Source organism: Monodon monoceros, unplaced genomic scaffold, assembly GCF_005190385.1.
Source record: "Monodon monoceros isolate NGI ecotype Baffin Bay Population unplaced genomic scaffold, NGI_Narwhal_1 Super_Scaffold_16, whole genome shotgun sequence".
NCBI classification, from domain to species: domain Eukaryota; kingdom Metazoa; phylum Chordata; class Mammalia; order Artiodactyla; family Monodontidae; genus Monodon; species Monodon monoceros.
In genome coordinates, this window is record NW_021703772.1 from 99068267 (window position 1) to 99084690 (window position 16424).

The following is a 16424-nucleotide window of genomic DNA, read 5'->3' on the forward strand; positions in this document are numbered from 1 at the left end:
TAGCAACTGAGTGTCACAATCACTTGTCCTCCAAACACTTTTCCTCTCTAGCTGCATTTTATTCTGTGTCATCACCAGTGACAATTGATTATTCATGATTCCATCCCTTGCTATGGATTATCTATGCTCCCAGTTCCCCCCAAAAAAGTTATTATTACATCAAAGATCTCCAACCTAATCCCAAAATCTAATTTTGAAGGTGTCTTTTCTGAGTCTACTGCTGGTATTATGTTAGGGTCTTAAAAGGAAAAGAGTTAGCATATTCAATAATTTGAAAACTATTTATTTACAAAAAGATAATTTACAGAGGTGAAGGTATAGGGGATCCATAAATGACAGAACTATAATCTAGACTAGTAGCAGCCAGGCGATGTGCACCCCTATGATGATAGAAGTGAGCCATTATCAGATACAAAAGGAGAAAATTGTGTAGATGAGGCTGCATTGATAGGAGTAGTGAGATCATTTAAAGCACTCAGCAAGCCTCAGGTGACGTTTCAGGACAGAGCCAAGGGAATACATACTCTGACTTTACTCTCCTTCTTCTAATCTCTTGCCACAGTACCATAGTGGCCACGCTCTAGAGAGCATGGGAGCCCTTTTGATATAGTTCATACAGGTTAATTTCCTGGGCCAGAAATCAGGTGTAGAAAAGTGGATAGTGGATCGGGGGTCACGTGAAAGATATCCAGTATATTTTTTAAAATTTTATTTCCTTAGAGCTTAGAATAGTTTAACGAATCTAGTAGGTATTCCACTTGTTTGATGATGAGAGGATGGAAATATGACTGAATGCAGATATGAATGAATAACGACACGAATATGGTTTTATGCCATGTTTCAGTCTTCAATTACTGTTCTCATTCTTTTTACTCTGATAGTGCTTTCATCTCCTCTGTTCACATTGTTGACAATCCATGAAATCCTGACTTCACTGCTTTATTCTTTCCTTTCTTTGCATCTTCTTTCCTTGGGATTAAAAGGGTAGCTCAGAAATACAGAATTCTTCATGAAGTTGATAAAATCCACCACACTGTATAGAAAATATGTATGTACAATGAAGATTTCAAGGACAGATGTTTGTGGGTCACTGAACCCACATCTACAGTTGTTTTCAAATAACACTCGTTTATTCTAGAGGAACTTCTGCATTCTCACATCGCCCACTGGTGGTCACCAGATGGAGAAAGGCTTGCCTTCCTGATGATAAATGATTCCTTGGTGCCTAACATGGTTATCCCCCGGTTTACTGGAGCTTTGTATCCCAAAGGAAAGAAGTATCCATATCCTAAGGTAAGTAAAGTGGAAGCGCTGTTTGTCCCCCCACTCTGTGTGCCAGTGACTTGATTGATAGTATTCTCGGTTCATGAACAAGTTGTCTTTGGAGAATAAAATAAGCCCCCTTACCAGTCGACAGAGTCATCATTTTGAGAGCTTGCAGTGGTCTGTGCGCAGTGCTTGTGTATGAACAGCTAAAGATGATTCAAGGGTGCAGGAACTTTTGCTGTATTTCTTTCACTTTGATGCTCTCATTCTTTATCCCTCACCTTCCTAGTTGAAAAGAGGGTGAGAAAACATAAGAAGCAGCATTGATCCCAGGGCAAAAGTTTCTCCAAGGTATATTCTGTGAGTTGTTAATAGCTATTATACAGGAGCAAAAAGTGTCACAGTCAAATAAGTTGGGAATTCTCAGTTTAAAAAAAAAAAAATCTAGCTTTTTTTCAGATGCTTTCTTAGAGCACTTAATATACTGCTTGCTAATGTGTATTATAAATCTCCTAAAAAAGTAGACTGAGCATTAAAGAATCCCTAGTAAGGAATAGACTAAGCATAAATAATCTCAATAAAAAATAGACTAGGGCTTCCCTGGTGGCGCAGTGGTTGAGTCCGCCTGCCGATGCAGGGGACACGGGTTCGTGCCCCGGTCCGGGAAGATCCCACATGCCGCGGAGCGGCTGGGCCCATGAGCCGTGGCCGCTGAGCCTGCGCGTCCGGAACCTGTGCTCCACAAAGGGAGAGGCCGCGGCGGTGAGAGGCCCGCGTACCGCAAAAAAAATAAATAAATAAAAAAAAAATAAAAGACTAAACATAAAGAATCACCAATAAAGAATAGACTAACCACAGAGAATTCATTAGTATTAATATTAGCACCAGTATTATTTTGGCAGAGCATACTCTGGAACATACTTTATCAAATGCTGGGGTAGAACCATAGCCAGGCATAGCTGGAATAGATGGAATTGTTTTATTGAGTGAAGCGAATATGGAAACCCTGCCCAGATAGCAAAACTATTTTTAAGTGTTGGGTGAGGCCTCTGAAAGCAGGCTGTGGAACCATCTGGAGTGTATTGGTTTTTCTCTTATATGTCATCGTTAATTATTTAAAGTCTCTTGCTTTGAAGTTTATTTTCCCCATGTTTACAAAACAAAAAAAAGTGAGCCCCCCCGCAAGCATTAATCATGTAAGGATGTCTTATAGAAAACTTTTAAAATTCAAGTTTATACATTTTAGCTCTTAATGAGGTAAGAGAAGGCTGCTGATTTCATTTAGAAGTCTTTATTAAGCCATTTCTTTAGTGAGTTGTACCTTGTGTTTCCAAAGTACAATAGGTTTTATACCTTTAAGTTTGTGCAGTACCTTAACTGGGCAGAGTACTGGAAAAATTATCCATCACATGTATTTTTCTACTCCTGCAATGAAGGCATGGTCGGGGGGGATGACTTTCCTTATTTTCCTATCATCTACAAGACTCAAGTTATCCAAGGTGGGGACAGGAGGAAGGAAAGTAGTGAATATGGAGAGTCAGGGCTGCGAAGCCTGTTTCCTCAGGGAGATTCTGTGCTATCTTTCTCCCCATCCTACCTTCCTTCCAATAGGTTGTAGTAACAGAGTGACTGATTGACAGCTACGGAAGACAGCAGGTTTGAGAGGAATAAGATTCCATGATTTTGAAATATTATTTTTAGGGTCTTCTCTGGACATAGATCTGAAAGCACGTATACTCAGTGCTCTTCAGGAAAAAATGGCAATTTGACCTAACAACAGAATAATTATATTTCCCAAGACATTTGTATGGTACTCCAAGAAAAGTACTTATGTCTTCTCCAATTGTAGATTTAGCCATGTTTTATGTATGACAGTTTGTGCGGGTACAACATACCTGTACCAGTTTTTTTTTCCAGAGAAAAAATTAAAAGATTTTTGAAATATATTCTCACCCCATTTGATTTACTTATAATAATGAAAGTTCACCTGACAATGTAAATACAAAATGAAGAATGGGTCCATACTGTGAAAAGCACATGTCAATGGGCAAGACAGGCACTCAGAGCTGTTCAGTGTGTGCATTGCACAAAGGGAATAAAATCAACCCCAGGGAAGGGACCACTTTCTGTAATTCATTTTCCAAGAGGAGTGGGGATTTTAGGATTCACACAGAAGAGCCATATGTAATAACTGCATCTTCGAGTTGCCTTCTCAGTTACAGACTCTTGGTGCTTGAACTTGGACACTCCTAGGCCTTATAATTTTATCAAGACTGAGGCAAACAAATGGACATACAGAAACATCTGAGAAAATCTAAATAAGTCATCAGTAAGTCAGAAGATACTGGGTTGACAAACCTAGACAATTTGTTTTTATTTAATAAGTTATTATTTAATTAATTAATATTTCTTAATAGTAAAGCTAGGCATAAAATAATAATAATGTTTGTTTACTAAATGGGTAAATCATGTGTGCTAATAATATGCTATATATTTTCAGGGAGACTTTTCACGTTTTTTCTTCATTCGGCCGTCTTCACAAGTGCCTCTGTTTTACAACTGGGCCAACTAAGCTTCTAAAAGGCTAAGTCCTTTTATAAAAGTCATAGTTATTTAGAGAACAGAGAAATAACTCAAGTTTATTGATTCTGTCTCTCTCTCTCTTTCTGTCTAAAACTACCAGAGGTTAACTTGTATCTCAGAAGATGTAGCTGGAATCAAAATATCTCCTTGTCAGGTTAACGAATAGATGTGGAGCTCTCTTTGCTCCATTAACTGCAAATGACTCAGCTCTGTATGAATAAAATTCTTAGCCTGTATATTTAATAAATGATGTATCTAATGCATGATGTATGTAATACATAATGAAGGTCCTGAGTGTGTATTAATGACTACCATTGAGGAGTATTAAAAATAAAGACAAATATTATAGTGGCCAAAGAGAAAGAATCCCAAGTCCTCACGTGGCTGTCAGTAGAAATATCTGCCCAGGTGCTTAAGACAATAGGACTCAAAGAAACTAGGTCTGGGTTTTCATCCTTGTTCTCAGAATAAATTTCAGAATAATTTTCGGTCTATTACTTGAATTTTCAGTCTCATTATTTTCTACTCTGGTTTAAAAAAAATGTTTGTTAGTTTTTCCACTAACAAATGTGTTACTTTGATTTGTTCTTACTTATGCAATAAACTTCCCAAAAGTGGTGCTTTAGACATCGAAGTAATGCATAGAGTTCACACTAAATTGTGCTTCAAATTAAACTAGATTAAAACGAGTGCAGCAAATACCCAATGTGGTGAGGTTTACTAATGAAATACTTACACTAAACAAATATATTTGTATTTTGCTTAATTCAGCATAATTCAGAATTTATAAATACCCTGTCATTAGCAATTCAGCACAAAAAAGATGCACAGTTCTATCTCAGCAACTCAGGTTAATCTTCTTAATTAAAACATTATCTCGTTTAGTGACAGTTTGGTTGCCAGTAAAATAAGGTTAAGTATTATTGAGGCTTGTGTTTCAGAATCATAGAGGAAGGATTCTATGGGATTGCAGTCTTTGTAGCAAATTAGACTGTTAAAAAGCGAATAGATGAACTCCTCTAATTTGCAAACTGTTGAAACAATTCAAATATTAAAGGGTACAAATGAACTTGCAATGTGTACTTAATTTCAAAACTCCAAGGAAAGAAATCAAATTGAGATTATAGATTGCTAGACAGCTGAATTTTGGAAACAGCTTAATGTTTGGTTTTTGTCTAAAACTGACCATAGGTGTACACAACTTTTTTTTTAGATGTTTTCATTTCTTTACCTTCTTTCAGTTCCAGTAATTTCATACAAATTCAGAGGGAGATAACAAACTTGCATTGACCTTGAACCAAATGGATGTTAAGTGGTTATGTTTTCATTTATCAATGATCCTCTTGTTTAGTGATGGCTCCAAACTTTTCTTTTATTTGAATCTGAAAGTATTTTAAATTCATATAATAAATTAATTGGCATTTTTCATAAATGCTTTGTTATAGTAATGGCTTTCTAACTTTATCTTGTACTTCAATCATGGACTTTTAGACTCATGGTGTGTACACAACTTTTAATTTGTTTTCATGTGAAAACTAATTGGGATACCAGTGATCCTGTATAGTCCTATAGACCTGAAAAAAACTGCCTTAATATGTGGTAATAACTGTGTATATCTTTGACAAAGTATGTCATGAAATAAGGCATCACTGATAAGAATTCATAAAAATTGATCGAATTTAATTTAATTTCTCTTTTTCTTTAATCAGTTTTTTGTTTGTTTGGGGGTTTTTTTGAGGTTTTTTTGTGGTACGCGGGCCTCTCACTGCTGTGGCCTCTCCCGCCGCGGAGCACAGGCTCCGGACGCGCAGGCTCAGCGGCCATGGCTCACGGGCCCAGCCGCTCCGCGGCATGTGGGATCCTCGCGGACCGGGGCACGAACCCGTGTCCCCCGCATCGGCAGGTGGACCTTCAACCACTGCGCCACCAGGGAAGCCCCTAATCAGTTTTTTGAAAGGTAAAAAATATGAACACAGTTTTTCACTCGCTAGAAAAATCAGTGTCTGACCATTATTTTTAATTCATGAGTTAATTAATTATGTAATTAAGTATATACTATTTTTTGGCACTTTTGAAAATCATCTTTTTTGTTAGTCCATATAACAAAAGTATGAGATGGTTTTCTCCACTGAAAGGAAACCTGCTTTGGCTCAAAACTTCTGACTGTGACATATTCTCAGAGAAATGTCTCATTTTTGAGAATCAAATAAAATAATAGTTGAGGATCTTTAACATCCTGTCCATGGTCCATGTTCAATAAATAACAGTCAAACTTGAACCCAGATTTCTCTGATTCGTAGATTAAACTGAACCAGTTCTCAAAGTGTTGCCCTTTTACCGGCAATATCAGCCTCATCTGGGAAATTATTAGAAATGTGAATTCTCATGTCCCATCTAGACATTAAAAATGCTGGAGGTAGGCCTCAGCAGTCAGTGGTTTAATTAGCTTTCCAGGCCCTCTGGATGATTTTCATGCAAGTTCACCTTTAATAACTGCCGAGCAGTAGTATATATCTATATATAGATACAGGCACATATATCAGTGTCTTAGCAACATTTGCATACTAATTATAATCATCTGGAAATCCTCTTACAACACAGATTTTTAGATCCACACCCAAAGATTCTGATTCTGGGTCTGAATATAGGTCCGTCCATTTGGGGCCCATGAATTTGTGTTTCTATGGTTCTAATTGATGCTGCTGGTTTAAAAAAAGCACTTTGAATGACACTGCTAAATACTCTGCCCCAGCTCTAAATTTTAACATACCTGATCAAGCTAGAGAAATGGTTAGACTCAAAAAATACAGAGAAAGACCAATACTTTCAGGGAGAAACATGGCAATGGAATTAAAACAAAAGTGATGTGAAAGGGACCTCCTAAATGAGGTAGAAGGCTAAATTGCCCAAGACAGATGAACCCAAGCACTGGAGGGTTTTAGAGCAGTAAAAAGATTTACAAAATTTGACACCTGAGCCTTCTCTGTGAGGCTCATAGCTTCTCTTCCAGGAAGCCCTTTATCATATGAACCATTTTCATAATCTCTCTTTATAGTCACTGCATTTCTAAAATGAAAGCCTTTCTGGACCCCTTTCTTTGGATCAAACTTCTGATGTGTGTGATATGCTCCCACAGATGTGCTAGTCATTTTTTAAATGAAGACTTTATTTTTAAGAGCAGTTTAAGATTCATAGCAAACTTGAGGGAAAGGAAGATATTTGTGCCATATACCGCCAGCTCCCACTTAGCACCCCCCATCAGAGTTGTGTGTTTGATATAATTGGTGAAGCTCCATTGACACATCATAATCACCCAAAGTACAGAGTTTACATTACAGTTCAATCTTGTTGTTATGCATTATGGTTTGGGACATATGTGTAATGAAAAATACAGAGTACTTTTCACTGCTCTACAAATCCTGCTACTTTGTTTATTCATCCCTCCTCCCTCCCCTCCATGTTCGTTATTTTTAATAACTTAACAAAACATTCTTGAGGATCTATTACTGATTATTGGTGGAATGCATTATGTTGCTTCTCCTCCTGATTTAACTCTGGGTTTTGTCAGTACCGATTCCTTGAACATGAATCTTTCTTTTTCTTTTTTTTTTTTTGCGGTACGCGGGCCTCTCACTGCTGCGGCCTCTCCCATTGCGGAGCACAGGCTCCGGATGCGCAGGCTCAGCAGCCATGGCTCACTGGCCCAGCCGCTCCGCGGCATGTGGGATCCTCGCGGACCGGGGCACGAACCCGTGTCCCCTGCATCGTCAGGCGGACTCTCAACCACTGCGCCACCAGGGAAGCCCTGAATCTTTTTTTGGCATCTTTAAATCACTTTTATCATTCCCTTTAGATTTTTGTCAGGTCTTTTAATTCAACTCGCTTTTAATTTCCTTGTCCTTCTCTGTATATCTCACATGGTCTTCTCTTCACAAAGCAGCTACACCACAATGATACTGGTGTATTGTTTAGAAACACATTGAGCCACAAGTAGCCAATTGATTCTGTTATTTATTCAGATAAACATTCTTTCATTCATTCATCCTACATGCTTGAGATATATTGGCATTAAGTTCCCATTTCTGCTCGCTAAGAGTTCACAGTGTATGTAGAAAAACTTTGAAGGCCTAGGAATGAATGGAAGCAAATCTAGAGCAGTTAAGAGCATCCTGCGGTTAAATACTAGCTCCCTCAGTTATTGGATGTTTCACCCTGCACAATTTGCTAAGCTTCTCCATTTTCATCTGGAAAATGGTTATAAATAAGTCTTAGGACTGTAGTAGGAACATATAATACGATAATTCATGTGATGCTTTAACACATAGTAGGAGCCAGAAACATACGAACTGCTATACAGACTAGTTATTATTTCATAAATTTTGATTTAATAAACTCAAATTACATTTTCTTACCACTGTCTTTCTAGTCTTCATGCCAGGTACATAGTGAGGGCATTCTGCTCCATGGCCCACATCCCAAGGGACATTTATACCTCATTTAGTATTCATTATCATTTAAAAGAAAACCTATGATGATTAATGCATGGAAGAAATTAGGCATTGTGGAATTTTAAACATGCGGCACTGGGATAGGGTAGGTTTTCTTTTTCTTTCTTCTTCTTCTTTTTTTTTTTTTTAAATTAGCCAAGCTTTCTTCCCTTTGCTTTTCATATCCTATAGTGCGAGCAGCTGCTTCATCTACTAGTTGTTTTGTAAAGCCAGCCCTTCTGGTGTCATTCTAGGGGAAGAACACAGAGCGTTGCCTAATGAGTAAAGTCATCATGATTTTCTGTCACCTTTAATTGTCTGACTAAAGTGCTAGAGAAGCAGCAATCTACAAAAACAATTGAAAGCAATCATGTTGTTGCATTTAAAATCATTTCTACTTTAGAGAAATTAAACTTTTTTCCCCATTCTAACACAAAATTGTAAAAGAATCAAAATGCATTTTCTTTTCTCTTTCTGACCTACTCATATATATGGAATGTAAAAAAAAAAAAAAAACTGGTACTGATGAACCAGTGGCAGGGCAGGAATAAAGACGTAGACAGAGAATGGACTTGAGGACATGGTGTCAGGGGTGGGGGAGGGAAGCTGGGGCAAAGTGAGAGTAGCATCGACATATATACACTACCAAATGTAAAATAGATAGCTAGTGGGAAGCAGCAGTATAGCACAAGGAGATTAGCTCGGTGCTTTGCCATGACCTAGAGGGGTGGGATAGGAGGTTGATGCAAGAGGGAGGGGATGGGGGATATATGTATGCATAAGGCTGATTCACTTTGTTGTACAACAGAAACTAACACAGTATTGTGAAGCAATTATTCTCCAATAAAGATCTATTAAAAATGCATTTTCTTTCTTTCTCAATATATTCTAATAATGTATTTGCATTGCAACTTTCATTTTCTCAAAGGCAGGTCAAGTGAACCCAACAATCAAATTATATGTTGTAAACCTATATGGACCAACTCATACTTTGGAACTCATGCCACCTGATAACTTTAAATCAAGGTATGTAATTTCAACTTCACTTTTACCAGAAGATAGATCTCTTAACTCCAATTATCATTTTGTTGCAATTTAGAGAGAGATGTGATCAGCTCAACAAATTCACTTGAAAATAAAACTGAGGTTGCGTCCATTAGTGCAGGAATGAACTCATTGTGGATCTTTTGTTGTTCCCAGGAAGCATTTAGAGTTTTGAGGTCATTACCAGCACCACAAAATGACTAAATATACTGATACCAAGAATTAGCTCTTTGGCAGGAGATGTGACAGAGAGATGGGAACAAAGGATAATTTTCCATTGAATTTTCTTCCTGAAAATAGTCACTCAATGTTTTTAAATGGTCCTCTTTCAAAGAGTATAATCTTCCTAAAATGTGTGTAATTTTCCAACCTTTTTCCTGTAACTTGCCAATGATTCCCTAGCTTTGTTTTCCACGCAGAGAAATTTAATGAGATTTCGTTTTGAAATATCCTACCTAAGAATCCTGCTTATTTAAGTCTGAGTGGGGAGAAAAGAAACACATTTTATGGGTCAAAAACATAATTTTAATATTAGCAGAATTTCCAATATTTGAACAACTAATCAAATGACCATGTGGATTGTGAAATCCAGAGTGGTCTCAGACTTCAAAGGTGATTCTTTCAAATATTTTAATCCTGTGAAAATTTACAGCAGTCCTGGAGATGGAAAAGGCAGCTGATTTAGGAAAATAGTTTTATACTGTACTGAATGGTATAAGGCTAAGCTTAGAGTGTGTTTTGATGACATCAAAAATAATCACAGGGTGACTGATTCAAGTAGAAATTCCATTCAGTGTTCCATTGACATATTTGGGAAAATTTCATCATATTTGGGATTTTCACAGATAGTGCAGCCTTTAGCATGTAGAAATTTTTCCTACTTGAAAAGTTATTAAAAATATATGGAATGCTTACACTGGAAAGACCCCCATTATTATCTAATATAAACTGTTCCTATTATTGGTGGAAAAGATGGGGCCCAAAGAAAAAGTATGCTAAAGATTAGTTGGTAGTAGAGGTAGAAAGTGAAGTAAAGCCTGTTTCAACTTATAGAGCATTTCATCTAGGTTTTGATGAAAGATCTTACAGAGTCATTAAAATTGACATATAGAGTACAGTACAGTTGACTAAATCAGATGAAACTTCTACTTCTGAGCTTGGTTTACCAGCCATGAAAGATTTGGACACAAATGAAGCAATTATGAAAATTATTAATATTTTATGTGATCCTTAAGGCTTATCTTTTTCTCTGGTTTGTTCAGTGCTCTGAATTAACAATAAAGAACACTAACCTGGAGTGTTTGAGTCACATCTCTACTATCATTTTATTGTGTGACCTTGGATAAGTCACTGTACCTCTCTCTAAACCTGAATACCCTAATCTTAAAATAATAATTTCTCATTTTTATCAGTTTTTTAAATCTTTCAAATGGAAGTCAATTTTATAATATCCAGGTTTCTTTCTAATAGAAGGTAGTGATTCCTGACCTTGATGCTGTTACCTAAGAGTCTTTCTAGTGAGTTCACCAGCTAGGACATAGCAGTGTCATCAAATACAAAGCTTTGTAAAGACAGAATCAATTGTCATTATTAGAGTATTAGTTAAGCATATATCTGTTTAATATTTGAGGTACAATGTGATCAAATTAGTCACCCATTGCGAAAAGATATCACATATCTTTAGATGTTGGAAATCCAGTACGTAGAATGGTATTCTAGATCCCTCTAAGAATGAGGAAGAATCCTGTGAAGAAAAAGTTCTTAACTGTAATTCAGGTATGTTGGTTTATCAATGAACTTGGTCTACACTTGGGAGAGTCATGTAATACCTTATCTGCACAATGTATGTAACATGTTTCTTTTTCTGCCTCGTAGTTATGTAAGTGCCAGTTGTGGCATGTGAAACCATTCTGGTGCACCAAAGTGTATGATTTAGTCCTTTAGTTGGAAAACTCAAGACCAAAATTTACTTCAGAATGTTTTTTCAATATTCCCCAGGAATATTCAGTTTTTATGTTTCCTTACTCATTTGTTCCTGGTGAAAGCTTTAGTCCAATTTCCTGTCATCTGCATTTAACCTCTCTGAGCACCGATATTACTTTGATGGGCCTACAAACACACAGACATGAACAAAATAGAGCTATCCATGGTGCAAATCAAAGAATGCTGCATTTATCTGCACATCAAATGGAAATTAAACTCATACTTTTCTTTGATTTTGTTTTAGGATTATCAATATCTATAATATTTAACACTTAGTACTTTACCCATATGGAAATTTGCTAGAAAACTATTGTGCCCTCCCTAGTTAGATAGACATTTGAGATCTAAAAGAGCATAACATTTTCCATAATTTACTGGTCAGGGTCCTGGAAATTAAAAACACTCAAGAGGGGTAATTGAAGTGCAGTTAATTAAGGGACTATTAACAAAGATATGCACGGGATTAAAAGGAAACTCACAAGGGACAGGAAAGCAACACAGAGTCTGCAATAGCAGAAAGCCTTTACTGCCCCAGGACTGAAGGAGCAAGGGGCAGACTCACTTAGGAAACCTGAAGAGGCTTGTAGCTGAAGAACAGAATGGACCAACAGGACCTGTCCACAGGTAGAACAATTAAGTCATTGCCAAGCCGGGCCCTAATAGGGAGTGGGTCCTGGGAATAAACACCCTGAACTCTCTCTAAAGCTTTGAGTTCCTCCAGAAGTCTCTCTTGGGCTAGGGAGCCTCGTTGTAGTGTCCAGCCTCTGGAGACCTTGGGAGTGAGTGCTAAGGGGCAAATTCGAGAATAGATTTGACAAATGGGGAATATTCAACAGACATGATTTAAGGATAATATTTGCCTGAAAATTTATCATTCTTATTACTTTAGGGATATGTTGGAGATGTCCAGAAGAACACAATAATTTGACGCCATGTGAAAAGTGTTCTGTCTCTGTTTCTAGTTCTGTTTCTGTCCCTGTCTCTTTCTCTCTGTCTTTGTGTGTGTGTGGCGTGTGTCTTTCAATCTCTCTGTCTCTTTCTCTTTCTCCGCACACGCACGCACACACACACACACACACACACACACACGCATCTATGGTTTACCTAAGTAATACTTGTACTTTTCCTGAAAACCTGCTATATTTTTCTCAAGTGCATTGTAGATTATGTAACGAATCATGTTTCAGCTGTTTGCATCAGTGTATTTTGGACATGGAGCTTACCCCTGGTGACACCTGGGTATCTCCTGTAACATATTTTCCTTTATCTGTCTTCCTAATTTTATTTACCACAGTATTCTTAAATCATTCTAAGCTAACAAATTCTTTTTATTTTTTGAAAATGTTAGCTCTATGAATATACAAATTAATAGTTTGTTGGTACCAGTATTAGTAGCAATTTTCCCATATTTATTAGTGACAGTATCCCATAGGTATTGCAAGCCTATGTACCTTTATTGGAGAATTTTGGTATGAACTTAAAAATACGTAGTTAACTTTTAGAGGAAATATTTTTATAATAATGAATCATGCAGATTTAGAGATTTGTCACATTGTTTTGAAGAAGTGGTTATCTCCTGTGTTCATTCATCTCCAGGCTGAAGAATAAAGACAGTGGTTTGTCTTTAGGTTCTCCTCACTCACTGTCTTTGACATTCTACTTACCAGAAATCTTTCTTTAGTCATCCACCCTTTGTGACACATTGTTCTCAGCCTGTTTCATTGATATGACACTGTCATATTGCCCCTGTCATTCTGGGCTTGAACTGCCATGGTTTTTCTTCCTATTTAATTGAAGTATGTCTAGTCTGTGTCTCTTATTCTGCCAGTGAATGTCTATACCTTCCAATAAAATCTAATTAATTTATCTGTGTTGATGGAAGTGACCCTTCTTACAAGTAAAGCGTGGATATTAACAGAGGTCTTTGGAGGGCACTAGCTATGAGTTGGTCATGAATGTCATCACAATACACTTGTGTGCAGAGATCTTGGGTTATCTGGAAGAGAGTGAGCTCAGAGTAACCATATGTACACAAAGACTATTGTGAACAAAGAGTAGTGATTGGACAGGAAGCCAGTGAAAACACAGGTGTGACTGCTAATATACCTGTCTGCTGGTGATGCTGGTGCCTCCATTCCACATACACTTGTGAACAATTAGATCTCTTTTGCCAGACCACCCATCTAATAGAAAGTCTTTCTTGACTTGACTGCAATCCCTCTAACCCGCTTGTCTATGTCTCTGTGGCTCAAGAGGACCAGATCCTCGAGGACTTCCTGGGTAATCCAGAGCCATGGAGACTAGGAACAAGCAGGAAAGCCAGTTATAAGGAAGGGACACTTTCACTGGCCACTGGTCATGGGACACCAGATCTAATGTGTTCATGAGATGGAGTTCCAGGAGGACAGCCACATCTGCAGCAGGCAGGCCAAGGAGTGTGGCATTTTCAGGTAAGGGCACTTCCTTATTTCCTCATTCAGAGGAACCCTGAATACTTATAAGCAAACTGAACAAGTCATTATAAATCATAAGGAGATGTGCACCTAGGACCTTGGAACAAAGAAAGGATACAGGATGGAATTTAATTAGTAAATATCTTTCCTCCCTTCTTACGTGCCAAGTTCTACTTATCTTTGATTTTGGATATTTCCAGCACTTTATTATGGAAATCTTAATGGCTGGAAATCACCCCAATGGACTTTACAAGTTCTATTTGGGGGAGAACTCTCATCCTTATGAATATATGTACTAAGATATCTCACATAAGACTAAATTTTGCTTATGAATATAAGATAGTATAGGTACAAACACACAAAATCATATTATTTAATCAAAGAGAAATGTAAGTGGTATGACTATAAATAATTTTTGTTTGTTTTTCTTTTTTTTTTGAAATTTTGAACTTTATTTTATTTATTTATTTATACAGCAGGTTCTTATTAGTCATCCATTTTATACACATCAGTGTATACATGTCAATACCAATCTCCCAATTCATCACACCACCACCACCACCACCCTGCCACTTTCCCCCCTTGGTGTCCATACGTTTGTTCTCTACATCTGTGTCTCTATTTCTGCCCTGCAAACTGGTTCATCTGTACCATTTTTCTAGGTTCCACATACATGTGTTAGCATAGGGTATTTGTTTTTCTCTTTCTGACTTACTTCACTTTGTATGACAGTCTCTAGATACATCCACGTCTCTACAAATGACCCAATTTCATTCCTTTGTATGGCTGAGTAATATTCCATTGTATATATGTACCACATCTTCTTTATCCATTCGTCTGTCGATGGGCATCTAGGTTGCTTCCATGACCTGGCTATTGCAAGTAGTGCTGCAGTGAATATTGGGGTGCATGTGTCTTTTTGAATTACGTTTTTCTCTAGGTATATGCCCAGTACTGGGGTTGCTGGGTCATATGGTAATTCTATTTTTAGTTTTTTAAGGAACCTCCATACTGTTCTCCATAGTGGCTGTATCAATTTACATTCCCACCAAGAGTGCAAGAGGGTTCCCTGTTCCCCAGACCCTCTCCAGCATTTATTGTTTGTAGACTTTTCTGAGATGCCCATTCTAACTGGTGTGAGGTGATACCTCACTGTGCTTTTGATTTGCATTTCTCTAATAATTAGTGATGTTGAGCAGCTTTTCATGTGCTTCTTGGCCATCTGTATGTCTTCTTTGGAGAAATGTCTATTTAGGTCTTCTGCCCATTTTTGAATGGGTTCTTTCTTTTTTTAATATTGATATGCATGAGCTGTTTATATATTTTGGAGATTAATCCTTTGTCCGTTGATATGTTTACAAATATTTTCTCCCATTCTGAGGGTTGTCTTTTCGTCTTGTTTATGGTTTCCCTTGCTGTGCAAAAGCTTTTAAGTTTTATTAGGTCCCATTTGTTTATTTTTGTTTTTATTTTCATTATTCTAGGAGGTGGATCAAAAAAGATCTTGCTGTGATTTATGTCAAAGAGTGTTCTTCTTATGTTTTCCTCTAAGAGTTTTATAGTGTCTGGTCTTACATTTAGGTTTCTAATCCATTTTGAATTTATTTTTGTGTATGGTGTTAGGGAGTGTTCTAATTTCATTCTTTTACATGTAGCTGTCCAGTTTTCCAGCCCCACATATTGAAGAGACTCTCTTTTCTCCATTGTGTATCCTTACCTCCTTTATCATAGATTAGTTGACCATTGGTGCATGGGTTTATCTCTGGGCTTTCTATCTTGTTCCATTGATCTATATTTCTGTTTTTGTACCAGTACCATATTGTCTTCATTACTGTAGCTCTGTAGTATAGTCTGAAGTCAGGGAGTCTGATTCCTCCACCTCCGTTTTTTTCCCTCAAGACTGCTTTGGCTATTCGGGGTTTTTTGTGTCTCCATACAAATTTAAAGGTTTTTCGTTCTAGTTCTGTAAAAAATCCATTGGTAATTTGATAGGGATTGCATTGAATCTGTAGGTTGCTTTGGTTAGTATAGTCATTTTCACAATATTGATTCTTCCAATCCAAGAACATGGTATATCTCTCCATCTGTTGGTATCATCTTTAATTTCTTTCATCAGTGTCTTATAGTTTTCTGCCTACAAGTCTTATGTCTCCCTAGGTAGGTTTATTCCTAGGTATGTTATTCTTTTTGTTGCAGTGGTAAATGGGAGTGTTTCCTTAATTTCTCTTTTGGATTTTCATCATTAGTGTATAGGAATGCACGAGATTTCTATTCATTAATTTTGTATCCAGCAACTTTAACAAATTCATTGACTAACTCTAGTAGTTGTCTGGTGGCATCTTTAGGATTCTCCATGTATAGTATCATGTCATATGCAAACAGTGACAGTTTTACTTCTTCTTTTCCAATTTGTATTCCTTTTATTTCTTTTTATTCTCTGATTGGCGTGGCTAGGACTTCGAAAACTATGTTGAATAATAGTGGTGAGAGCGGAAATCCTTGTCTTGTTCCTGATCATAGAGGAAATGCTTTCAGTTTTTCACCATTGAGAATGGTTTGCTGTGCGTTTGTCGTATATGGCCTTTATTAAGTTGAGGTAGGTTCCCTC

General features: G+C 37.2%; 1 protein-coding gene across 10 annotated transcripts in view; it reads left to right on the top strand.

Annotated features, from left to right (window-relative positions):
* Positions 1-16424, top strand: part of DPP10 (dipeptidyl peptidase like 10) — a 1301728-nt gene that overhangs the window by 1178450 nt on the left and 106854 nt on the right. For all 10 annotated transcript variants that reach the window (XM_029225838.1, XM_029225839.1, XM_029225846.1 and 7 more), the window contains 2 exons: positions 1139-1293; positions 9265-9362. In XM_029225838.1, the coding sequence (XP_029081671.1) occupies positions 1139-1293; positions 9265-9362 (253 nt within the window). The remainder of the gene's footprint in view (positions 1-1138; positions 1294-9264; positions 9363-16424) is intronic.